The 26,732-nt window shown below is 30.9% G+C and overlaps 2 protein-coding genes across 3 annotated transcripts in view; one reads left to right on the forward strand and one right to left on the reverse strand.

Annotated features, from left to right (window-relative positions):
• LOC134695075 (serine/threonine-protein phosphatase 6 regulatory ankyrin repeat subunit B-like) overlaps nt 1-9,578 on the reverse strand; it is a 40,217-nt gene extending 30,639 nt beyond the window's left edge. Inside the window, exons 1-4 of the mRNA XM_063556267.1 lie at nt 9,407-9,578; nt 2,135-3,042; nt 1,143-1,265; nt 79-266 (exon numbers count right to left, since the gene is read on the reverse strand). Coding sequence (XP_063412337.1) covers nt 79-266; nt 1,143-1,265; nt 2,135-2,912 — 1,089 coding nt within the window. The 5' untranslated portion in view covers nt 2,913-3,042; nt 9,407-9,578. The remainder of the gene's footprint in view (nt 1-78; nt 267-1,142; nt 1,266-2,134; nt 3,043-9,406) is intronic.
• A 204-nt stretch (nt 9,579-9,782) lies between these two features.
• LOC134694915 (krev interaction trapped protein 1-like) overlaps nt 9,783-26,732 on the forward strand; it is a 57,621-nt gene continuing 40,671 nt past the window's right edge. For both annotated transcript variants that reach the window (XM_063556025.1, XM_063556024.1), the window contains exons 1-7: nt 9,783-9,900; nt 12,912-13,508; nt 14,613-14,705; nt 15,262-15,400; nt 18,946-19,192; nt 19,638-19,729; nt 24,213-24,365. In XM_063556025.1, the coding sequence (XP_063412095.1) occupies nt 13,253-13,508; nt 14,613-14,705; nt 15,262-15,400; nt 18,946-19,192; nt 19,638-19,729; nt 24,213-24,365 (980 nt within the window). In that variant the 5' untranslated portion in view covers nt 9,783-9,900; nt 12,912-13,252. The remainder of the gene's footprint in view (nt 9,901-12,911; nt 13,509-14,612; nt 14,706-15,261; nt 15,401-18,945; nt 19,193-19,637; nt 19,730-24,212; nt 24,366-26,732) is intronic.

The raw sequence follows: 26,732 nt of genomic DNA on the forward strand, positions 1-26,732 counted from the left end.
ATGGATTACTACTTTTGTATAATTAGAATCCCCCTCCTCCTGTTTATAACATAAGATTTGAAAGCCCTGTAATCATACCTGTAGATTCATTTGTATTTCGTAAACATTTCCTGTCATTTGAGCCATTCTGAAAAGCACTGATTTATCATGGAAACTGGGAACAATCAAAGTCTCATAAGATGGACAAACACTTGTGTTGATGTGGTATTTATTTGGTAGGTGCCTCCAAATCTTTGGACAAAAACATGTTTCATCAGCTGTATATCCTAAAACATAAAACACTATTTTTATTCATGATTGAAGCAATGCAATGAAGGTGTTATATTACACTATAGGGAGATAACTCTGTAATACTCAGCTGAAGGTTTTAATCACATTCTAATCTTAAGCATATATCAATGATTAAAATTATTAGAGTTTGTCAAACTGCAATTTTTTCCATAAAATGATTCAGATAAAGTTTTTTTTTTCAATTTTTCAATTCCTGTCAAAGAATGAAAGTAAATATTTCTTCCAAATTTTATGAAAATCAGTTTTATTCAAGGCGTTTGGTACCACCTTTAATATTGAAATCAATAAGTTACCATTCCATTCTGACCATAATTATGTGCACTGAATAGAATTCAGAAAAAAGGCTCAATCAATTTGGAATACAAATCCTGTGTCCATGCATCACTTACAAGGATTTAACAAGGTTTTGTTCTACTTTCTGTTTTATATATAAAGCTTTAGGATTCCTCTGGTTTTATCCTTATAATACATATATACCGTCAAAAATTTAAAAGCTGAAATTTGATTGGCTGATGTAATCATATTACAAGAACAGAAAGTAGAACTGAATGTAAATCATATACTTGTATAAAGCAAGGTTAGCATTGAAACAGAATCTGTATTTTTTTATAAGATTGAAAAAAGAATTATCTGTGCTAAGAACTTATGAATTAGTTAGGTTTTAGAAAAATTACAATGTATATCTTTAGAAAATTTTCTTTGAACAAAAGTTAAAAGTTACAGCAAATTAAAATATTTTAATATCTTGGATTTATGATGTTTTTTTTCATTCTTGATACACAAGGTACAATGAATTTACATAGTAATAAAAAATAAATGTATTTAGTTCAAAGTCCAAATGTTATAGTTACCTCTCCTATCAGGGAGTTCAGGCATTATTCCAGATTTGGTTAGATAGGTAATCAACTGTGGTCTCCTCATTAAACAGGCATAGTGTAGTAATCCTTGTCCATCTTCCAAATGACAATCTAGTCCTTTAAAACAGATATTAAAAGAGAGAGGTTAGTACAGGATTAATATTTTAAGTTGTTACCAATTTAGAGAAGTAATGTTGAAATTAAGAGTGCAACAGTCAAAACTTTCCTGCAATATATTGAATACAAAAATCACAAAATCAAATATCTTGACTTGACATAAAAGTATTACCAATAGCTGTATTAAGGTGAGGTATTCTTAAAATTTTGAATTATTTGAGAATTTTTGTGTAAACATTCAGAGCTAATTATATAAGTTCCCATCTTAATGTCTTAATGTGGAAAAACCATAAACTTTAAACTTTTTTCTTTTTGTGGCAAACAAACAAAATAAGAAAATGCATTTTTAACTTAAAAGTACACACAAGGTGAATCAAATTATAAGTTCTTGCTGGTGTTCAGTGAATACATGTTGAACAAGGTGAAACAGAATTGAAAGAGCTCTTAAAGGCCCCTTCTAACAAATTCTTTATATATATTAATGGGTAGGTCATGTAGGTAGTGAGGGATTATATATAATTTGTTTTGGATGAAGACATTTATCAATAAGACAAGAAGTTAATGTTTAAGTAGGAAAAAGTCTTTAAACAAAAATGTTGAAATGATTTGTCACAATTTTTGTCTGGTAGGCTGCTTTGAGTCAAATTATCTAGGTTTGCAAGTAGGCAACATCAAACAATTTAAATTTTATATATATATATATACATGTATATTTTTGGCTAAAACAGAAAGAATTTTTAGTGGTAATTGCAATTATTCACCACTAAATCAACAGAGTTCATTTTGAAAATTTACCAATATATATAAGAGTATTTTTTCACTGAATTTCCTTACTTTTACTGTATCTTATACACTGAATTAATACTTACTAACAAGAGACGAGCTAATAAGAGATTCTAGTAATTGAACAGGACCACAAACAACAGCCAGCAAAGCTAGCTCAGATATGGCGTCACATAATGCTGTATTCTGTAATCCATCTGTTAACAAAGATTTCAGACTGGACTCTTCTGGCCATAGAGATTCAAATTCAATGAGATTTCCAATACCAATTTTACGATTAGAGAAACGCTGTTGGTTTAATGATAGTGCTGGACGCCAAAACGTATTGCAAACATTCAAATATCTTTGGTTTGCTTCAACGAATTCTACTCTAGATGCAAAATGTTTTTCAGTATTTTCCGATATTTCTACTGGCAAGAAAAAAGTTCGATTTTGAAACGTGTGGTAATGAAACTTTGAGCATGTACACTGCTCTCCAGTTTCCAAATTTCCACCAATCACTAATGAGCAACTAGAATTAGTTTCATTACAATTTGCATGCTCTTGATTTGTTTTTAGTTTCTTTTTATCTTTTGACAATTTCACTCCTTTTAACCATTGAAAATACTGTCTTAGTGAAGTCTTAACAGTCTTGCTGTGAGTGCTTTTATCAACAGGAGTTTTCTGATTGTTGTGAATTTTGTATTTACCATCATTTTGTCTTAGAACATGAACAGATTTACTAAAGTCTTCGATGTCCTCACGATCTTTTGGACCTCCACAATCAATAGACTGTACACCACCAAGATCTAGAGATTTTGTAAAATTTGATCTCTTTCTGTCTACCAAACTTTTTTCTGGAATGATATTTCCTAACGTAGACATATGTTATCTATGTTTGAAACAGGCTTTCCCGAAAAATGTCACTCTTATTTACAATACTAGCACTACATGATTTGTTTCTTCTTATTTGTTTTTCCATGACTTCCAACTTCCAACATGGTAAATGGTTTACCTGAAAGAGACAAATGAAATCAATGTCATCTCCTGCCATTAAGTTTTAAAAAATATTGAACAAATTAAGAGTGCTCATAGAATCTTTAGTTGTCTTTTTTTTTTTAAAAGACATTTTAAATTAATAATAAAATTTCTTCAATTATAACTTCATTAAATTGACCAGATTTATAATTGTTATGTCACTACAAATTGTCACCACAAGTCTGGAGGTGTCAAAGTATATATGACACTCCCAAAGACAAATTTTCATGTTCATGCACTTTTCTGTAAATTTCCTATGTCACAAATGATAAATGTGCCTGTTACAATTCAGGAAAGATACTGAAGCCTGTTGTCAATTGGTTGTTGTTGGTTCTTGTCTTTCATATAATTTGTTTTACATAAACTGTTTTGTTATTAATTAGGCTGTCAGTTTTATGTCCTCATTGACATGTTTGAATTTCACTTTTTTTTCATGTCAGCACCTTTTATAGCCAACTGTACATTTTGCTTTTTTTCTCATTATGAAGGCTGTTGGGTTGCCTTGAATTGCTTACATCTACTATATTTGAACTTTGGTGAAAATACATCTGTGTTGTAGTGGTCTCATCCATCATTGTTCATTCATTGGCAATCATATCATTCATATAGATTGCATATTTTGGCGTTAATATTGAGTCACTGATAAGGTCTTTGCGTCGGAACTAAACACATTTATTCTAAAAACAGTTGTTGGCATGACACGGGTTATGTTCTTCTCATATATGTTATGATGGTAAAATACTAAACCCCTAACGGGAAGGATTGTGCCTGATGTTCATATGATGAAATCATAATCTTTCAGTCAGTTTAATTGAAGTCTGGAGCTGGCATGTCAGTTAACTGCTAGTAGTCTGTTGTTATTTATGTATTATTGTCATTTTGTTTATTTTCTTTGGTTACATCTTCTGACATCAGACTCGGACTTCTCTTGAACTGAATTTTAATGTGCGTATTGTTATGCGTTTACTTTTCTACATTGGTTAGAGGTATAGGGGGAGGGTTGAGATCTCACAAACATGTTTAACCCCGCCGCATTTTTGCGCCTGTCCCAAGTCAGGAGCCTCTGACCTTTGTTAGTCTTGTATTATTTTAATTTTAGTTTCTTGTGTACAATTTGGAAATAAGTATGGCGTTCTTTATCACTGAACTAGTATATATTTGTTTAGGGGCCAGCTGAAGGACGCCTCCGGGTGCGGGAATTTCTCGCAACATTGAAGACCTGTTGGTGACCTTATGCTGTTGTTTTTTTCTACGGTCGGGTTGTTGTCTCTTTGACACATTCCCCATTTCCATTCTCAATTTTATATCACATCTTCTAAATATTTTTATATTATGTTATCATGGTTATAATGTCAAAATTTACATAAGCAAGTAAGGAGGGTGGGAGTTCTGAAAAAAAATCTTGCCAAATGACATTTACAATAATTTTTGATAAACAACTATAAAATGTTCATTTTCTTTTAGACGATAAAAAATTAACTATTTTAAAAAAAAAATATCTGTGACAATAATTATTAGAAGTGTGACGGGATTGCTTCCCTTAGAAAACTTAGTGGATATTTAGTCAGCCGTAAGCGGTTGATCTAAAAGGAAGTACTTCTTTAGCTCAGTCGGTTAACACGCTGCCTTGTAACACAGATGTCCCAGGTTCGAGTCCCGGTGGAGACATGCGATTTTGCAAATAAAATCATGTTCTCCGATTAAGGAGTAGCCGAAAATTACCATAAAAAGCCTGACAGTAAAGGGCATTTCTACCCTAACGTCATAACCAATTGATTGGTGAATTTCAACAGATGGAATGTCCATGAGTTGACCAGTGTAACTCTTTAATGAAAAACAACTCACAATGCCAGATGGGTGCATTACTAATCCAGTTTCCCAAATTAGACCGTTCAACGGGTTACACTAAAGACCTGAAAGTGGACCTGAAAAGACCTGAAAAGACCTGAAAAGACCTGAAAAGACCTGAAAGTATACGACTAAAATTATTCAAATTGCAACAACTTTTTTATTATTGGATGGAATTTCTTCAAGTTGGAATTTTATTAATTGTCAATATCCACATTTCATTAAAATTTAAAAAAAATAAATTAAAAACAAAATTTTGATGCCAAAAGTTGGACCTGAAGGGAGAAATGAAAAGACCTGAAGGGACCTGAAAATCTATGTTCGGACTAATTCTAACTTCAATAACTTTTTTAATATTGAATGGTTATCTTTCAACTTTAGATTTTGTGAAACTAAAAATTCAGTATAATGATAAAATTAAGAAAAAAGATATGAAAAATATCGTTGAAAACTCGGACCTGAACGGAAAATTAAATAACATAAATTTGCTTGAAAAGACTGTGGTCAAATTTATTCAAAATCTTTAACTGTTTTCAATCAATCTCCTTGAAGTATGAATTTTGTTATAGGAAAGGTATAATTTATCATTAAAATGATAAAGAATTTTATCGAAAATATAATGGTTGAGCTACAAAATTTGGACCTTGTCGGGGAAATAAAAGACATGAATAACAGGATCATAGGGGTAGATGTATTTAAACTCGCACAGCATTGTCTTTTCTATTTGTTTTAATTTTAGACAAGTGTCCATTGAAGAGAAAGAATGACTTTATATTTATACAGGAACATATTTGAATACAAAATACCTTGTTGATGATGAATCCTAAACCTAAAGAGAAAAAGAAGATTGCCCGGTGAAATTATTCAAACTTATTCAACTTGCTTATACTGCATTAATATATATATCTTAAACTGTTTTATTTATAAAATAAAAATAATAGTATTGCTACCCCATGAACCAAATATGTAATTTAAAGACGTGTGTTCGTCCATTGGAATTTTTAATTACATAACGTGTGCCAGTTTTAATTTACACCTTGTATTGATATTAGGTGATAATTGGATCATTAATCTAAATAAACATTTCACTTTAATCTTTTAATTGGATTATCGTTAAAATTAGATATTTTTATCACAATTTAAGTTGCTTTTGACTCTTCTTGAATGAAAATGCAAATGTTTTATAAGCTATGTTGAATTAACTATATATACACAGGTTCATTCAGGACTTTATTTTTCATCCAGCAGGTCCGACATTTGTCACAAAGTGCAGGTTCCAGACTTGGGACACACACACAACGATTGTGATGGGGTTATCATAGTTTAAAGACACCAAATCTTTTTCTTAATTATTTATTTCTATGGTAAATCATGTCTCTTTGACTGGTTTATTCCTTGAATGCCAACATCCTTTGATCTACGGACAATTTACGTGTAAAATTATGTTGGCATTCGAGGAATAGGTGCAAGAAGTTATCACAACAAACGTGGATGCTTTTCAAAACAATCCTTCTAATTAAACAGAAAGGTAAATTCCAGGTGATATCCATGTTTGTAAAATTGTTGAAAATTCAGATTTTGCTGTAACTGCTTAAACCAATATGCTCTTTTCCAAGTATAAAACTTTGAAATTGTTGTAACACCAAGTCTTTGGACTTTGAAGCTTTTTCAATATTTTTATAGGTTTGTGTGCTGTAATATTCTCCTATTTTAGATGATGGAATTTCTCGAAACTTTGTATAATTCTAGCAGTATAACAAGAAGAAAATTTGGAAAAATATATTATTTGTTTGCCAACAATACATATAACATAAGTAAACATATAAGCAGATAAAAAAAGCACTATAATTCTTCATATTTGAATATTGTTGAATATTTTATACAAGCAATTTTCATTTAACAGTCTATTTCAAGTGAAAAATTTAATTAATTGTTCAAATAAAAACTTAATACAATTTATAATTACTAATAAAAAATTCAATATGATATGGATTTAGTTAAATTTCTTATATCTTTTTTTTAGTTTGAAATAATTGTATTTAACTAGAATATCTTTAATATTTTTTTTAAAAATATCTTATTCTGAGAATCATTTTCATTCCCAAATTATTTATTTTTTTAATAAAAAGTAATAAAAATATTTTTATTTTCTTTATTTCTTTAGAATTCATGATAATTTTAACCCCCAAATCTGCTATATATTCTTATAAAAAACTGATAAGATGTTTTATCAAGTTCTCTAATTAACTTTTACATTTAAATACCAAGAAAATCATTTAAATAGTAATAAAAACACTTATTGTTTTTATATAAACATCTATTGAAATATTTTTGTTGGCATTCAAGGAATAGGTAACATATAAAATGTTGGCATTCCAGGAAGACACCCTTTGACTTATGAGTTTTGACACGTGAGTTTTGATTATTCTTTGGTATCTCCCGTCTTTTTTGTATCAGTTTTGCGTATCATATTAGTATCTTCCGTCAATAAAAATTAGAAGGAAGGGTGACCGAAAGAAAGTGTGATCCCAATGAGACAGTTTTCCAAAAGAGAACAAATGACACCGAACATGAAATGTTAACAACCATATTTTTCGTTTCTGTTTATTATTTTCTTTTAAAAAAAAATAGCGGAATTTTAGGCACATTTAGATTTTTGAATTTACGTTCAGGTCAGAGTTTTGACACCCACACGATATTTTTCATGTATTTTTTTTATATTATCATTATATTGAACTTTTTGTTTCACAAAAACAAAAGTTGAAAGATATCCACTGTATATTAAAAAAGTTATTGAAGTTAGAATTATTCCGACCATAGATTTTCAGGTCCCTTCAGGTCTTTTCATTTCTCCCTTCAGGTCCAACTATTGGCATCAAAATTTTGTTTTTAATTTAAAAAATTTAAATTTTAATGAAATATGGCTATTAACAATTGATTAAATTCCAACTTGAAGAAATTCCATCCAATAATAAAAAAGTTGTTGCAATTTGAATAATTTTAGCCGTATACTTTCAGGTCTTTTCAGTTCAACAATTCAGAGCATTTAGCATACAGGGGCGGATCCAGGACCTTGATGTCTGGGGGGGCACCATGAACCTTTTTTCTTTTTTAGAGATACAATGTATATAAAAACATGCGAATTTGAATGGTTGTTAGGTTTGTTGTTGGGTTTGTTTTGTTTGTTGTTGTTGTGTTTTTTTTTGGGGGGGGGGGGGGGGTCAGATCATCATATTTTTATGTTTTATTATTTTTACATTTATACTTTATTCTTTATTTCCTGCCAATTGATCTTTATTATACTCGATCTAAACATTTATCAAATATTTGCCACTGGTCGTTTAACATTTATGCAACAATCAACAATATCTTCTTTATATTTCATCAGCTTTGTATTCTTTAATCTTTATTTTTTTGGAATCGTTTCCAGACTAACATTTTGCACATTATTCAAATATCTGTAAAACACCTGCATATCCTTATAAATGGGGGGCTTTTGCATAGCCTCATACATGTACACGGTAATTGAAACAAGAAAAATAAAAACAAATATAACTGCATGCATGGACTTTACAGAAATGCATAAGTCCTCAATTCTGGTACAAAGTAAATTTTAACGAAAATCAAACAGCATTTTATTAATGATTATTTATTAAGAGATGTCAATTCATTTCCTTGACCGCGGAAAGCATTAGGGAAAGGGGGGAGTAGAACAAACTGTTGATTTCCCTTGAAAATAAGAGGGGAATGAAATATGACATTCCGTGTAAAAAACAAATCTTGTAAGTTATAAAAAAATAAATAGTTTAATTTGTTGCTGAATAAATTCACTAAAAGAGTCTTGAAAAAAACGTACATTTATAGGAAATGTTATTGTGAGTACTGTATTTTGGAATGAAGAGATACCCCAAAATAGATGTAAACAACATTATCGACATTAAACATATACCTATTCTTCAAATACACAAATCAGAAGTTTCACCAGGTAAACGATCTTAATCGGTATTGTATTATAAACCAATGCATTTGTGTACTATCCCAATAAACATGTAAATGTATTTTACATAAAAGCTTTTGCATAGAGAAATTACACACAGGTGTCAATATTTACATACCCACCGATAAGTTGTCATAAATCACGCATGTGGACGCTGGTATTAATTAAGAAGTCTATTCAAGCTGGGACAATTTCCGCACTTGATAAGAAGTTTCATTAGCAATACAATTATCATTTTTATATGTTAGAATTTTTTTTTGGTGACCTGAACTGGGGGGGCACGTGCCCCCTGTGCCCCCCCCGGTAAATCCGCCACTGGCATATATGTAAAATGTGCTGAAAAACTTGAAAAAAATTACAAAGCAATCATTTTTTACTTACAGCAATGATTTGTGTAGAACAAATCCTTGATTACAATTTACAGATTGCTTGATAAATGTCATATGATTCTAATTAAACATGTTAACAGGTTAAAGGAAGTTTTTAATTACATCACCTGATCATGTTGAGCACTTGATTTTGTGAAGCTGATTGATTCTTTGCAGAACTCTATCTTTCATTGGATAAAAACTAATTTCGTCGAATAAAATATGTGTGACAATTTGTTGACTCTCATTTAGATGGGTTTTTTTCTGACAGCTTCGAAAATCATGTGTTTTTGTTTTTACCGGAAGTTACCCAAGGACCTGTCATTTTATAAAATTTCTAACACAAGTAACAAATGGACCAAAGTTAAATTTACATCCATAATTATTCAAACATATTTTTTTAGCATTAGTATCTTGATTTTCTCAGGTTGTTTTCTGAAAATTTGAATAATTTGAATAATACGAGAAAGTATAGATTGGTATTGTAATATTTTGAGAAGATCCCTATTGTTTAGACTCACTTCCTGTTTAAAAAATTTGTTGTTTTATATTTTTATCTAACTTACATTTGTCATTTCTTGATAGGATCTCGTTCAAAAATAAGTATATAATGCGAAAACAGGTAATTTGATGATTTGATGAAACCTACGGCATGATATCAAATAATTCATGATTCTTTAAAATACACAAATTAGAAAAATGAGGTGGGATCTACATGTCAACCAGACAGTAACCCAACAACACAAAAATGTCCTTATGCCAATGTGGACTTTTGTATGTGTATGTAAACAGTGTGTTACCTGTCCTACAACATGGCCTTATAGTACCTTACAGGGTTGTTAAAACTGAAGCAGTTGCCCAACAAATAAGTGTTACTAAACTTCAAGTCTTGTCCAAATAATTGAGACGAGCAGGAGGGACACATATGTCCATGTTTTAATGTATGCAAACTCTTCGTCATTGCTTTTTCTCTTTCAAATTAAAGACTGAGGATTAAACAATGTAATATTTTTCTTCAATGGTAATCCCATATGTACATTTAACTCAGTATAACAGTCATTTATACCAGTGTCGGTATCAGGTTTGTTTGCCCTAATAACATGTTCGCCCTGGGTCTGTTCACCCTGAGTCTGTTTGCCCTACTTATAAAAAATATATATTAATATTCAGACCATTGAAGTTGAATAAAATTACTGTATATATATTTTTGAATTTTATGTAAACATGGAAATATTTAAAAGTTGGTGGCTTGTTAAGGATTATTATTTGTTTATTGACATAATAATTCTTGTTGTTATACTTGTCTTTTGATGGTTTAATAATAAATACAAACGTTTTGTTTTGATGAACTAGCATATATACATGTATAGCCAGCTTGGAATTAATAAAAACAATGAATATATAGATAATGTACGAACTGTTACAAAATGCATGAAAAGGATTTACAAGTTCATTTATTTTTAGCCTCAGTTATACTAGGCATAAATTGACTGAATACAATACACCTTATCACTATTAGCCTACTCAGCCGCCCGACCCGGCGCTTAACCTTTTGACGCAGACAATAATCACTTTTCCATTGTGGCGTCAGATGTTTTGTTTTATGACGTCAAAATTTTACAGGAACCAGAGTGTGTGATATCCAGTAATGGCTGACAAATAGCGATAAGGTGTCTTATTTTGTTAACAAATGTCAATAAAGATAATATCATTGTATTCCAGTAATTGCTACAGACTACTATGCAAATCAACAGGAAACTAATAAATTTGGTTTCCATGGTTTCGGCAATACAATTAAATATTCAGGCAATTTTTTAAACAAACTTTAACATTATTTGTTCAAATAATAAACATTATGCAACTAGACAACAGTGTGGGAATTTCTCGCTACATTGAAGACCTGTTGGTGACCTTCTGCTGTTGTGTTTTTTTATTTGGTCAGGTTGTTGTCTCTTTGACACATTCCCCATTTCCATTCTCAATTTTAACAATTAGAAACTAAATAATAATCTGGGTGAATGGACCCTGGGCAAACAAGTATCAGGGCGAACAGGTTACTAGGGTGAATCAGGTTGAACGGACCCAGATTCTATATAAAGGTAATAATACCATCAGGTGTCAAACTTTAGTGTCAAATTGGTTAAGATTTTACTTATGTTCGTCAAATTATCTTATATTTGGTTTATATAAAGTCTGAGGTCTCAAATAGTCATTGATAGTTATTATCATTAAAAATTTAAATTTTAAATTCAGTCTATTGTTACACATGTATATTGTCTTAAAGGCAGTGTATATTTTGTCGTCGTGCACCAAAAATTACCATTCACATCATTCAGCAAGAATTTTTACCATAATTTGTAATGAAGGTACCCCCATTACCACCCTCATACATGTATATTGAATGACAGTTTTCTGGTTTGAATTGTTTTACACTGGTGATTTTGAGGCCTGTTATAGCTGACTTTGCAATATGGGCTTTCTCATTGTTAAAGGCTGTACCTTGACCTATAGCTGTTAATGTCTGTGTCTCTTGGTCGTTTGTGGAGAGTTGTCTGATTGGCACATACCACATCTTCTTATTTCATTAAAGTCTATACTCAATGCATATTCAGCTATAAAGGGCCACAAAATGACAGATGTAAAACAATTCAAACAAGAAGACTGACAGCCTGATTTATGTACAAAAAATAGAAAGAAAACACACACATACATGTATGATAAACACAGCAACTATCATCAACCACTTAATTATACACTTGACTTGTGACAGACACCTCCGGGTGTGAGAGTTTCTCGTTACATTGAAGACCTGTTGGTGATCTTCTGCTGTTGTTTTTTCTATGGTTGGGTTGTTGCCTCTTTGATACCTTCCCCATTTCCATTCTCAATTTTACATACATGTACTGAATGTGACATTGTTACATGCTTGCAAGAGCCGAACTCTCCCCTAACATCAGTTAGTGGTAACGTGGAATAGTACAACATTTTATCCAACTATAAAAGTCAGTTGAGAAGGGCTTAACTCATTAGATTCATACAAAGCGGAAAAGATACTAACAAATACACAGATCAGACATGTTACATTAATTTTTCATCCCTACTACTAAAACAAGACTACTTACCATGCTTACAGACTTGAGAGTACTGACAGTTACTGGCAAATAACTAAAAACTTGTTCAAAACCATTAACATAATTAACAACTTATAAACAATTCATGTACATGTATTTATTTTAAGACTGAGGTCAACATTCAATAAGTTTACAACAAAATTCAATGCATAAATAGATATAATTATTACATTGGTTGCGATGAATTATATTGATTTCCCAGTGAAATAAAAACCGATATTTTCACATGTGAAATAAACATGGTTATTTTACTCTCTGACGTCTTACAACAATGATATAGGCGTTGTCAAGACGTCTATAACAGCGAATCAAAACAAATCGTGAATGCTTAGAAAAAAGATATAGTTCCTTATATGTTCATGTTTTACATTAATTTCTTTAAAAAAGCCATTTGCCAATGTAATAAAAAGAATAACTAATAAAAGACCAATCAATTCAGTTGATTTAAAAAACATCCTGATTATTCATGCACATTTTTTGTATTCAAATTTATATTTTGTAGGTTTAACAGAAAAGACTAAGATTCAAATTACAAGAGTTTTAAAACTCTGGATTTGGAACAACAAAAGTCAACACCAGGATTCTTATGTTGTGAACAGTCTTTGTTACCATGGTTACAGCATGAATATATTTTGAAAGTTTTTCTTACATTTTTAAATCAATGCTAAATTTAAAATTTAAAACATTTTTTTTATAATTGCTTATTCTTAAAAAATTAAAAATGTGAAAATGTAATGTCTTAAAGGGAAAGAGAAGGCGACTTCATACTAATGAATAGTTGTGAATATTGAAAATACATGGAAGTAATAGAACTGGTGACCAGTCAGAGTCACTTATTATTTCATGGAAGTAATACTTGCTGTCCTACGTCCCCGACACAATGTCGGGAGTCATGATTTTAAGCTTAAAGGAGGCATTCTTGAGTATAAACCAAAACTGTATGATATTCTGTTGTTTGATAGTACAAAAAACCATGAACCGCGACCAACAAAATATCTCCCAGCATTCCCATTAACCAACTCAGAGGAGGAGCCAAGGGATGAAGTTTTAACTAATTTGTACCAGTTGACAGGGGGAGATAAGCATGGTGGAATCAAAGGTTTGTACATGTTTTTAAAATTCTTTGTTTTTGTTAGAACTTAATTTTGAAAGGGAAAAGGGAAAGAAAAAGTAACGTGTTTTAATTCAATGCTTTTGAATAGAAACATGGTTCGCATGCTGTTAATGATCATCATCTTAAAGTCACAGTCAGGCCTTCTTCATGGAGTAAGCCTCAACCTCACAGCATATTCAAAGTTGTCATGTGATTTATAGTAAGACAATCACATAAATAACTATACCAATTTCGACAATAAATGTCTCTCCAGTGACACTTGAGGCCAATATACATAAAAATCCAAAACTAATGCAGCAAATCAGCTTATCAAATAAAAAGTCCAGAGGATGTAAATATGTAACGGGGTATTCCTGGACAAATACTGTGGATTCATTATTATTTGTTGGATACCAATTTTCGTGGTTTTCGTGGGAACAGTTGAACCACGAAATTAAATGTTCAACGAATGACAAATTTTCTCATGGCTTGTACGCAGACTTCGGCAAGACCACGAAATCAAATATCCACGAACATGTGAGTTTTCCTCAATCCACGAAAATTGGTATCCACGAAAATAAATGAATCCACAGTACAATGTAATCTAATCTAGGGTTCTAATTTCTTTTATTACACAATATTTAAGACCCTACAACATATACATGTAATAACAAATAATAAATATTCACATGACAAGATAGTACATATAACATATGGGCAAAGGGGAATAACTACAATTCATATTTATTCCTTTAGATATCTATATACTGAAATAAGTCCTAAAAGCACACACATCTAACTCTTTGGTTAACTTTCAAATACAATATTCATATGTATCTCATAATAATTAATGATCATATACATCTACCAACTATTGGTAATTCCTGTATAATGTACATGTATTGCCTGCAAAAGGGGACATAACTTATGATGTTTTTTTCTTGATATTTATATTTACTGATATTTAATTAAAGTTACATTGTAGATGAGAGGGGGCTACTGATTCCATAGATGTGACAAACAGAAATCGATTCCTTGTCCAATTCACTAAAGGGAGATAACTTATTTTATAATATTTATTTCTTGATTTTTATAAAATTTACATTTTAGGTGAGAGGGGATTGCTGATCCCATGGAAACGACAAGCAGAAAGAGATTCTTTGTCAAGTTTTTATGTGTATTGTGTTCCTGTTAACTATAGAGGTAAATATAAATAAGAAGATGTGGTATGAGTACCAATGAGACAACTCTCCATCCAAGTGACAAGTCACAAAATATAAAAAAGTCAACAATTATAGGTCAAAGTACGCCCGGCAACACTGAGCCTTGGATTACAATGAACAGCAAGCTATGAAGGACCCCAAAATTACTAGTGTACATCAATTTAAACAGGGGAAAAAAGGGTCTTATCTACATGAAAAATGAGAAACAAAAAACACTAATGAACCGCAGCAACATATAAAAAGTGTTTTTGAGCTATAAATTTTATCAGTTTACTTCTACACTACAGGTTGTATTATTCTTTATGCATAGGTTGCTGTACCAATGGTAAGGCTAGGATTAAAAATGTAATTATTTCTATGTGAACTTTGATGGAAAAACAAACATATCATTTTCTTCATTTTATACATATTTTATTAAAAAAGGACAGCTGGATCAGACACATATTCTTTTAAAATCAAATTGTTGCAAGATTCTATGATTTGATTCTAATTTAAAAATACAGTAAAGAAATTTTTTTTCTTTGTCTATATTGTAGATAAATTGAATGCTGTTTTTGTGGACAAGTCACCAGATAAACCTGGTTTCTACTCACTAGAAAATGTGATAGACTCTATCAACAATAGAAGTATCAGTTTCCCTCCACCTACAAGAAAATTTATATCACACTTAGAAAGGTTTGTAATTTGTATACTTTACAGTCAGTCAGATTTTATTTAAGGTGGTACCTAACACTACAGGGAGATAACTCTGTAAAATCAGCTAAACGTTTTAATTACGTTGTGTTGTTAAGGGAATATTAAGCTTCTCAATGATCAAAATAAGTGTTTGTCAAACTGTTATATAACCAGTGTAATTTTTCTGATGAAACGGTTGGTACAAATTTTTGATTTTTTTATATTTTTGTCAAAGGGTCAAAGTAAATACTTTGTCAAAATTTTAAGAAAATTAAAAGAGCCAAATTTATTTTAGTTAAAGTGTTAGGTACCACCTTAAATATTGAATTCTATTTTTTGTAAATTCATTGGGGTTTAAAGTGTTGACCGAAGTACATGTTGTATGAAGTGTGCGAGTGCTTGAATATAAATGTGTGCACGGTCAACGCTTTTACAACCCTATGAAATTACTAAATGAAGAGTTCAACACTTTGCTATAATTATGAAAACATGATAACCTGTGCACTTTATCGTAGAAACATGTGTCATCATTGTAATCATGAAGGTTACAACTCATTTTGAAATCAAATTTAAATTTCAGAATGATATGAGATTACTGTGTGCAATCAAAATTATAAAAAATAATGAAACATTCAATTTATGTAATTATTCTGTATTTTAAAAAGTAAAATAACAAAAATACTGAATGCCAAGAAAAATTTCAAAACAGAAAGTCCATAAACAAATAGCAAAATCAAAACCTCAAACACATCAAACAAATAGATAACAATTGGCAAATTACTGACTTTGTACAAGCATTTCTTATGTAGATTGATTAAACCTGGTTTTATAGCTAGCTAAACTTCAATTTTTTATGACAATCATCAATTAATCATTCTGAACATCATGCATGAAATATTGTCACTGGAAATTAAAGGGAAAATTCACGATTTTTTACTTATGGTTTAAATATGTTCATTATGACATGATATATATATTCACAAAGTTTTATCGCTATATGTGCAGTAATAAAGGAGAAATTCAATATTTAATGAAAAAATATTAACTACTTCCTGTAGGTCGTGACGTTTTCTCCTGGTTTTTGCATGCAGGGATTTAAAATACAATCATTAAAAGTCTTGGTTTTTAATCATATTTTAACGTAATCGTAAGCGCGCCGATGACTCGTGCTTTATCTAAATAACCATCCGATAATAAGAAGATAAAACGCACAGGCGTTCAATTGTACATATTCATGAGATAAATTTTCTATGTTAAACGTATATATTCGAATTATTTTTGTAGACAACACAACAAGTTATAAATTTATTTTTAATTAATATATTTTCGGACTGATAAGGTGAACAAAGTAAAGTACAATAATCTGTAAAGACAATATGTTGGTGTACTCTTATTGACCTTTTACTATCTCTGCTATGACTTGGTTGATACGATGTGTGTATTCACGGTTCTGTGGCAATACTCGTAGATGGCTTGTTGAAAGGTAAATTGTTATTTGCACTTCGGTATTTAACCACGCCTCTCGGGCACACCTTGCCAGGTGTGACTGTCTATTTGGATCAGTGAATTATAAGACAATACACATATTTAAAATATATATTCAAGTTGGTGACAAATAAAAATTGATCGCCGTGGAATTATTTAATTATGTTTGGTGTTATTATTTATTTGAATTTAAATAAGTTAATTTACTAAGAAATACACAATTTTCGGTTAAAGACGGGAAACTTAAATTATATGTCCGATTGAAATGATTTACACCTTTTGTCCTTGATTGATGTCTAATAAAAAGGAGAACTTAGAAATTATAAATAGCTTTACCAAAGTATTTTTATTTGTCTTTATTAGGCAAATAAATGAATGAGAACACTTAGATTTAGACTTTTTAAAAGCCACGTATAAATTAATAACTGGAACTCACTGAAGATAACTCTACTGAAGCGGAATATAATATGAACGAATAAAGAAAAAATATTTTTCTACTTGAGAAGTTTTAAAAAGTTGACAGCAAATTTAAGGTCTTCTTGGAATGGAATCGAAAAATTACGAATAGATATTCTTTATCAAGTGTGAAAAACGTCAACCAAATTTAATCATAATCGGGGACCTCCTTATTAAAATAGTCTTCGTCTCACAACGTATAATACTTAATAACTATTTGACCAAAGATGTTTAAAAACAGAAGACAACGAATTTAATGTCATCTTTCCCTATTTTTGAATGTAATTATAAGTCTGTTCAACTGTGTATATATTTTAAATTGCGCTGTAGTTCCGTAACTTTCTATCCGGGCGTATAAACGAATCGTCGACAAGTACTCACATTTTTTAATCAACATTTCTGGAATGATCCAACTATGTTCTTTACTATTGACAACGAGTAAATATTACATTTTCCCAGAGACAAATAATACAATTATATGTCTCTGATTTCCCCAAATTAACCCTTGGAAAAAATACGTATATTTGTATATCTTCATATATTATTTTTTTTAATCATTTTTTTTTATAAATAATATTCTTTACACCAGAAATTTTATTTATAAACAAGCGTATGAGTTAAATAATGACTAGTATATTATATAACTTTCGGACACGCAAGACAGAGATGTATATTATACATGCACCTGATAGTTCAAAATGGAAAGTTATAAGTTATCGGCCGTGTACACTGATCAATACCTACAGAAGTGAAACGATGCATGAACTTGCAAGCCCGACAGGAAATCGCTTGAATACCTGGACGTGTCACCTTACACCCCTCACAATACCTTTGGGAGTAATACCTTAAGCCATGCGGGTGATCAGTGGAGCGAAGATCCTAATTTATTTGAATAAAGTATATTACTTTAAAGAATTATAAACGAATTAGATTTTCGAAAACAATTTTCACGGAACACTTATTTATGATTTGAACTTTGACTTTTCAACTAATTCCAATATTAACAGTTTAAAAATAACAGACTATATGGTTATTAAAAAAATAAGAACATTTTCCGTATCAAGTTAGTTAGTCAGATAAAACAACCGTACATGTACTATTGACAAGATATCGACACGTAATTAAGACTACATCGGTTACTGTAGTTTTGTTTCTTTGTGGTTTATAGACATATCGTGATTTTCATTTGGACATGATAACAAAATGGCGGAAGGCAATGAACTGATACTCAAAATTTAAAATCGATAGTGATCTCTTATCTAGCGGAATAAAACTTTAATATTTATAAATTTAAGCATTTTAATACAGAATGGATATAATATCAATTTTTGATTTTTTTGCGAAGTTTCCCTTTAAGCAAGCAAACAATACATTGTTCTACATTGCTTGAAAATGCAAGTCTAATTTATTTGTATAATTTACATGTTCTTTTCAAAATTTGAATTAGAACCCATTTTGCTTTTTCCTATTAATATTTTTTAAACATTAAAAAAAAACATTCTTGTAAATTTAAAAAAAAAAGAAGTTAAGTCTTGCTATTTCTTGTATTTTTTTTTTTAATTTTGCATGTGTTTTAATAAAAACAAGATATTTTTTTAAATCAGCTGGTTAAAAGAAAAGCATGCAAGGCCAGAGACTCTGGACATATTATTCCATAGCAGAGCTGACTACCGCATTAAATTTAGTGTCAGCAACCCAGCATTTTTACCAACAAGACTTCCACTCTCAGACAACCTTGATGAACTACGAAACACTGCACATGAAGCTCTCGCCAAAATGTTGGCCATAGAGAAATGTGAAATAGTTGTGATCAATCCATTATTTAACTCTGGTCTGCCATATAAAACAAAGGTAAGCTTAGGAAAGAACACAGAATGTGAATTTATTGGAAAATTGAAGGGTAAAGTTCAATATTTGGTTCATTTAAATTTTGTGCCCCCAAATTTGGTGGCATCACTATATCCATTTTAGAGTTAAGTCCCTTTATAAACATATAGGTTGCTGAATTTTTCGTTTCTGTTCTCTCAACCAAATGGTATGACACTTGTACCCAATACTTATTATCACATTATACAGATCAAGTACAAATTTGGATAGCATCCCTTTCCCGTTCCTCAGTTACATTCCTTTATAACTATATGAAATGCAAGCAGGGGCATCTTCTGTGTCTGATGAACACATTCCCCATTTATTTGTAAATAAACCATCAGTATTTTTTAGATAAACAACATTGATTTTGATGAATAGCCAGCTACTCACAACAAGGTCTTTGTTTATATATATTTCTATTTTGCAGGTTGATAAAATGAAAAATTTATATTGGGGTTCACAAGAGGATCAGAGTGTGTCTTCACGAAGAACAAGTTCCAGTACAAATTCTAGTGATGTGTGAGTATAAAGGGAATGTTTTATTTCTCCTCATGTTGCCATGGAAATTATGTTTATATCAAAAACTGTTTGTTTTCAGCATATACATTTCCCCTTTAGGAGCCCTTTTGTGAACATTAAAATTCCCTACCATTGCTGCTTCTTTTAGAGGAACATTTTTTATTTTGTGTTTTTTAATATTTTTATGCCCCACCTACGATAGTGGCATTATGTTTTCTGGTCTGTGGGTCCATTTGTTCATGCGTCCATCCATTCGTTCATCTGTTTGTCTTGCTTCAAGTTAAAGTTTTTTGGTCAAGGTAGTTTTTGATGAAGTTGAATTCTTATCAACTTGAAACTTAATTCACATGTTCCCTATGATATGATCTTTCCAATTTTAATGCCAAAAAAGGGTATTTACCCCAATTCCATGGTCCACTGAACATGGAAAATAATAGCGTTAAGCAACCAACAATCAATCAATCAATCTTTCTGAGGTCAAACCCCTTGATTAAGTGGACGTTAGCCAGATTTTTGTTTCCAGACAATAGCATAAAGATTCCTTAATTTAATTAATAGAAATTTGAAAATGTTGTCACAGACCACTGAACTCAGATTCAAATTGAGTGTCACAATGTATTTACTTTATTCACTTTTGTTATTCAAGAATCACACCACTTATGACCTTGAAAATAGGGTTATAACTTAACCTCAGGTGTCCAATAAAAACTACAAGAAGCATAGTCAAATTCAGGGTTTTTTAAAAGAGTTAAGTGAACAGAATTCTTTCAATTGATTATTAATCTATTTATTCAATTAACTTTAATTTGACTGATTTCATTATTCATTGATTACTTGTTCATATGAATTTTCTTGTTTACCTCACTAAACATGCTAAAAGGCAGCAACCACTTGATTTTCAGGGAGGGCTATGGATTTTTTTTGGAAAAAAAAGTTTGTTTCCATTTTTTGAAGAAAAAAATAACTTGTTTTTGACCCTCACAAAAAAAAAATGTTTGTTTCACCCTTAACTGCCACATACCTGCCAACTTTTGAAAATGCCCATGGGGGTTTTAGCGCAACAACAATTTCAAAGTTTAAAATTCTTTGCGACGACTATTTTGCGCGTGCTGTTTTGTAGTCTAGAAAAAGTGTCATATTTGCATGATTTGTAAGATGAGCTTACATCCCTTTTTTTAAAGTTTATTTGCATGATTCTAGTTATTATATCAGCAGAAAATATGAACATGTAGCTGTAAGACCAGGAATTATTTTCATGTGTAAGGATACTAAATAGTTGTTGACTTTTCCAATTTAAAATTATACACAAAGAAGGACCTTTATCATATCGGGAACAACACATAGGGATCCCCCCTCAATGTTAGGACATTAAAAACCACTTTTAAAGTACAATTGAGCACACATTCATATGCATATTATTTAAAGAAACTTTTCCCAAAGAACTATACATCTTATGACCTATCTGGTATTATATGGTCAACACATGTCCAAGAATTTTGATATGTTCTTGGCCTTATATCTTCTTTATTATTCAAAATAATAGGACTCTTCATTTAGAAAAGCTGTTCCAAATATAATGTCAGAATTTCCCATTTTAAAGTTAATAAATCTACATTTTTCTATTTTATTTTTTACAAGAGTGACCCCTTGACTAAGGGTAGTCCCTCATTTAAGGGATTCCTCATGTTGATGTGGGTGTGGGGGTCCATGTGAAAAATAATGAATAGTACATTATACTTTAAATGATTGAATACATAAATGAAATTATGTTACAGCAAGTGTATATGTAATGTCAATAAATTAGTGAATAAACTACTATTTATTATATTCATGGTAGTACTGCATCATTGAAGTTTGTCAATCAGCCATGCTTTTATTCTTATTCTGTGTAAGAACCTCCTTGCAGTTGAAAAATCATTTGCCATGTTCAGGTTTTTACATCAACAAACAGTGGAATACAACACAAGTTCAATATCTAGCATGTTAAAACAATCTTGAGAGAAAACGTTTTTGATTGGCTGATTAATTTGATCATGAGAAACACACAATTTGATTGGCTGAACACGATTTTCCTCCATTAGACACAGTTCAAAATCGGGAACAACAATATTTTTCGTGTAGATTTTCACCAAATCGTGTTTTAGAGGGTTTTTCAGGAACACAATCGTGCAATCGTGACTATTAGGGTCAAAATCGTGTAGTACACGCCTAAATCGTGAAAGTTGGCAGGTATGCTGCCACTATATGTAATGCTAAAATTGAAAGAAAAAAATAGTTTTCGACTTGTCGCAAAAAAAATAGATTGTTTTTTCGCCGAAAGCGGAAAAAAAAGTTTGTCCAGAAAAAAAATCCATAGCCCCCCCCGAAAATCAAATGGTTGCTGCCTAAGGTGGTACACAATGCTACAGGGAGATATCTTTGTAAAATTCAGCTGAACGTTTGTTTTAATCATGTATTATTGTTAACCCTCTTGCTGCCAAAGGGACATTTATGGCTTCTACACACAAATCTTGTTGATTCTGTAGAACGTCAAAGGTCCATTGTTATGTCACAATACTCAGGGGCACCGACAACGTCAAAAGACGCCGTCAAAAGGGTGATTTTGGCGGGAATGAAGCAAACTGAATAAAATGCTTTCAAAGTATACTTAAAACGGATGTCAAGAAATGATACAGGATCATAAGCTTGTTAGTACTATAATACCAACTTATTTAACGTGTTGACTTATTATATAGTTCGTCATTTTCATGTAAAATGTTGCAATCTTTCAAGAAATTTGTTTTACGTTTTTTTCGTACATCAATCAGAATGGCAGAATATCTCATATAAATCAAAAATCTTATCCCTGTTAAATAATCATAAAAAAGGTAACTGTTATACTTGATTACGCGAAATATTAATATTCATTCACAATACACCATACACGCCTTATTTAAAAGAACTGGATAATTTATTAAGGGCTCAAATACAACGATTGAAATCTCAGGGTTTTTTGTGTAAAAGTACACACATGTTAACCAATGTACTTGTATAATATTGCCATACGATATTTCAATACATTTTAAACCTGTTTCATCATGGAAGCACTGACTTAATTTTTTTTAATTTTCTTTCGAAATGGGGATGTAAAATTAGTAGTAGACACAATGATTTCTATTCATATCATAGATATTCTTTCCCAGTGGCAACCTCTTTTTTCTGACATTCACCACAGATTTTTTACTTTGTAGGACCCACTGAGCAATAGATTTATTGTATACTGAATTTCAGATGTCCTTAATATTGCATGAAATACTTGCCACTGAACGTTGAGAAGAGAACAATTTATCAATTAACATATTTTAAAGATATTTCGTGTATGTCAATAACAGTGTGTACTTATCATAGTAAATGACAATGAATTATTATTGATTCATTTTCACTTGTAGACAATAGAAATTCATTTTAGACAATTTCTTCTCTCGTTTTTACTATGTTTTTTTTATTCGTATTCTCTAAAATTTTGAGCTATAAGTAGTCAACAAAAGAATAATGAAACATGACTGAAAAATAAGCAAAATGAATATCGATAATAAATTTTATATAAAAAATATATCCTCGCCTACCGAAACAAGGATTGAAATCATGATAATTTTAATCTGAAACGTTTGATACTTTACAACAAGAAGTAGTTTAACTTTATAGAATCATAGAGCAGCTGCTCGGAGATTTTATTTATTTCTTTATTAATTTGTACACGCTTTGTTTTTATTTTTATTTTCTTTGGGTGATTATTATATAATGATTTGAGAGGTGTTTTTTTACAGTATTTACCAATTACCTAATAAAAAAACAAGAATAAATATTTTAGTATTTTATAGGTGGTTAAGAATCGTTTATGCATTTCACTTGACAAAGATAAAACAAAGTCGCCTTCAGAGCTAATATCAAAGCTAGTATAGCAGTTGGTATATTATTTTCAATTTATTTTAAGCCGACAAGAAAGATAAAAAAAATATATATTCCAAGGTTGAAAATTGTATTTTTAAATAATGTTTTATTAAAAACATCGTTTATAACTTCCGTAAAACTACTTATACATCGCTTTTCATAATTACGGCTACATTGACGCGGGAAAAACTATGGACGGCGGGAAAGCGCAGTTCTACAGAGAGGCACAAGTTTTGCAACGTCAAGATGCTTTTGGCGCGACAAAGCAAGAAAAAAACTCGGCAGCAAGAGGGTTAAGGAAATATAAAGCTTCTCAATGATCAAATTTAGTGTTTGCCTAAATGGTATATATATCCAATGAAATTTTTCCGATAGATTGTGTTGTTCAAATTTTTTAATTTTTAAATATTCTGTTTTTGTAAAATGTTCAAAATGAATATTTTTTCGTAAAAATTTTATGAAAATAAAAGAGCACAATAAATTTTATGAGAGATGTTTAGAACCACCTTAAAGGAGGAAAAATATATTTATTTTAGAAATAATTCCTTTTTAGAATGTATCCCTCTCCGTCACGATCGATGTCGGGATATCTATTGCACAAATATGCTAAAGAAGGTAACCTGAATGGATTAAAAGAGTACATCAACCATCGGGACTTTACAGATAAAGACGATCAGGGATTTGCTCCTATTCATTGGGCAGCTGAGTAAGTATACCGTAAATTCGTAAATTACTATTTACGCTCGAAAAATGCGGCAGGGTTATATTCGCAATAATTCAAACACATTTTGAAATTTTTGTATGAATTAAAACAGGATTTTCTCAATATCAAAAAAATTGAAATCCTATTTTGGTCTTAAATGACAAAATTGCAATAATAAATTCCCCCCAATAATTTCTGAATTTACAGTATACTGTGAAAGTACTTTAATTCGTGGGTATCAATTTTCGTGGTTTGAGCAATATTGACATGTTCGTGGGTTTTTAAATTCGTGGATTTCAGTTTTCTAAAAAAATAATATGAGAAATTAAAGCCTTTAGAAACGTAGGTAACAAATAGTCTGGATTCATGGAAATTGCAAAGTAAACATTGACCCTGTAAATCATAGTGATAACACTAATTAACCCATGATAAAGTTTTGAACAGATTAAAGACATTCAAAGGTGTTAATTAGGCCATAAAACACAATATCACACACCTATACACCCCCTCCAAAAAAAAAAAAAAATTTGACCCCCAAAAAATTACCCTCATTTCAAGTAAAAGAGCCCTAAATTTTTATAAAAAAGCAAAAAAACACCCCAAAAAACACCAAATTTTCTTACTCCCAAAAAATTTTTTTTTTTACTTTGGGAAAAAAACCAACAATAAAAACACCCAAAAAACAACAAAAAAATTCCAAAAAAAAATAAATAAAAAAACCCGGGAGAACTGACAGAGAAAGAATTCTGTGGGATTTAAGAGTGCACACTCCTAAAATAAAAAATACTATCAATGAAGTGTTTATTGTCTCCAAGTGAGTATTTACTGCATCTAAGGAGTTGTTTACTTTTCTAGGAAAGCTATGTGAATCTAAGCAAGTGTTTACTGTATCCAAGTAAGTGTTTTGGTTAGCTAAGCAGCTGTTTATTGAAACTAAGCATACAAATCAATAGCATTACATTAAACCGATGATCAAAGGATCTTTTCACAACTTTCTATAGTTAATTCAATAGCAACGATCGATTCTGTATGAAACATTATTGACAAATGAATAGATAGGACATGACTTTTAAATAAACTAAATCGATCATTAGAAATATTTACATGGTTGTCAAGAGTATGTTTACATGTTGCCTAGACAATGTTGTCATCACATGTAAACATATAGCAGACTGGTGCGGTCTTTCGTTTCAAATTAACAGTGGTGAGAAGACGTGTGTGCTTTTTAGTGTGTTGTGGTTTTTCATGTCGGACAGTATATCTTCCTCTCAAGAAGAAGAATTGTTAGGTAGTCCTACTGCACTAGAATTAGAACAGGAAATTAGTGAATCACAAGCAGTACATCAAAACCTGTTGGATTATTCAGAGCAGGCTGTTAGTTTAATTCTTTCTGAAGATATGGAATCAGAACAACAATGGACTGATACCCAAAAACAATTTATTAATGATTATAGAATTTACTATCACAATATGGGATTGTTGGTTGACGAAATTGATTTAAATGGACCAACCGGAAAGATGCCGAAGCTTCCTAAAAAACCTAAACAACGGCTTAGTGACCTTTATGGAAAAGTGAATAAGAAAAAAATGACCCCCCAAGAACTGCACAAATATCTAGCAGACAACATTGCTGATGTTAACCGCACAATTTCTAGAGAAATATTCACCGACGTTTATTTGCTTTTAGGCAATGAGAGTGAGACGATCATTGTGGAAAAATTAAATAAAGGGATACGAAATCTAAAACGGCAGGATGCTCAAACACTTTTAATTCATATTAATTTTGGACAGTTTTTAAATCTTGCCAAAGCCTGGCTGGAAAATGAAAGGAAAGAAGGAAGAATTCAACAATTTTGGTCTGTATGGTTAAAAGAGAAGACAGGGTATTCCGATGACCACGCGAGGAAGCTACGTGCTCTCGCAAAGGTTCTTCACGGATACCCGCAATTTTTTTATGTGGGATTACCTCTAAATTTCATTTTGGGAAAACTAAAAGAAATTGAAATCATGCTGCAAATTCCAGATTTCAATGCATTCTGGAGAGTACCTGTGGATCTACCAACCACCAATGCTCTTCAATCATCGCAAGACGATACACTTACACTGACTGCTTCCGAGTGACTTTTTTAAATGCTATATTTAGAAACTTAGAACTTTCTCAATCTGTAATTGTGTTTTTTAATATAGAATATGTGATATTGATTTTCTTATTCCATATAAGGAGTAATCATACATGATCAGTGGCTGGGACAACTTTGTATATATTCCGTATAAGGAATGACTATTTCTCAATGCTATATTTAGAAACGGTTATGCATAACCGGGTAACTTTCAGTGAATGTGACAGTTCTAACTTTGAACAGTGATATT

The sequence above is a fragment of the Mytilus trossulus genome, chromosome 13, assembly GCF_036588685.1.
Source record: "Mytilus trossulus isolate FHL-02 chromosome 13, PNRI_Mtr1.1.1.hap1, whole genome shotgun sequence".
NCBI lineage: Eukaryota > Metazoa > Mollusca > Bivalvia > Mytilida > Mytilidae > Mytilus > Mytilus trossulus.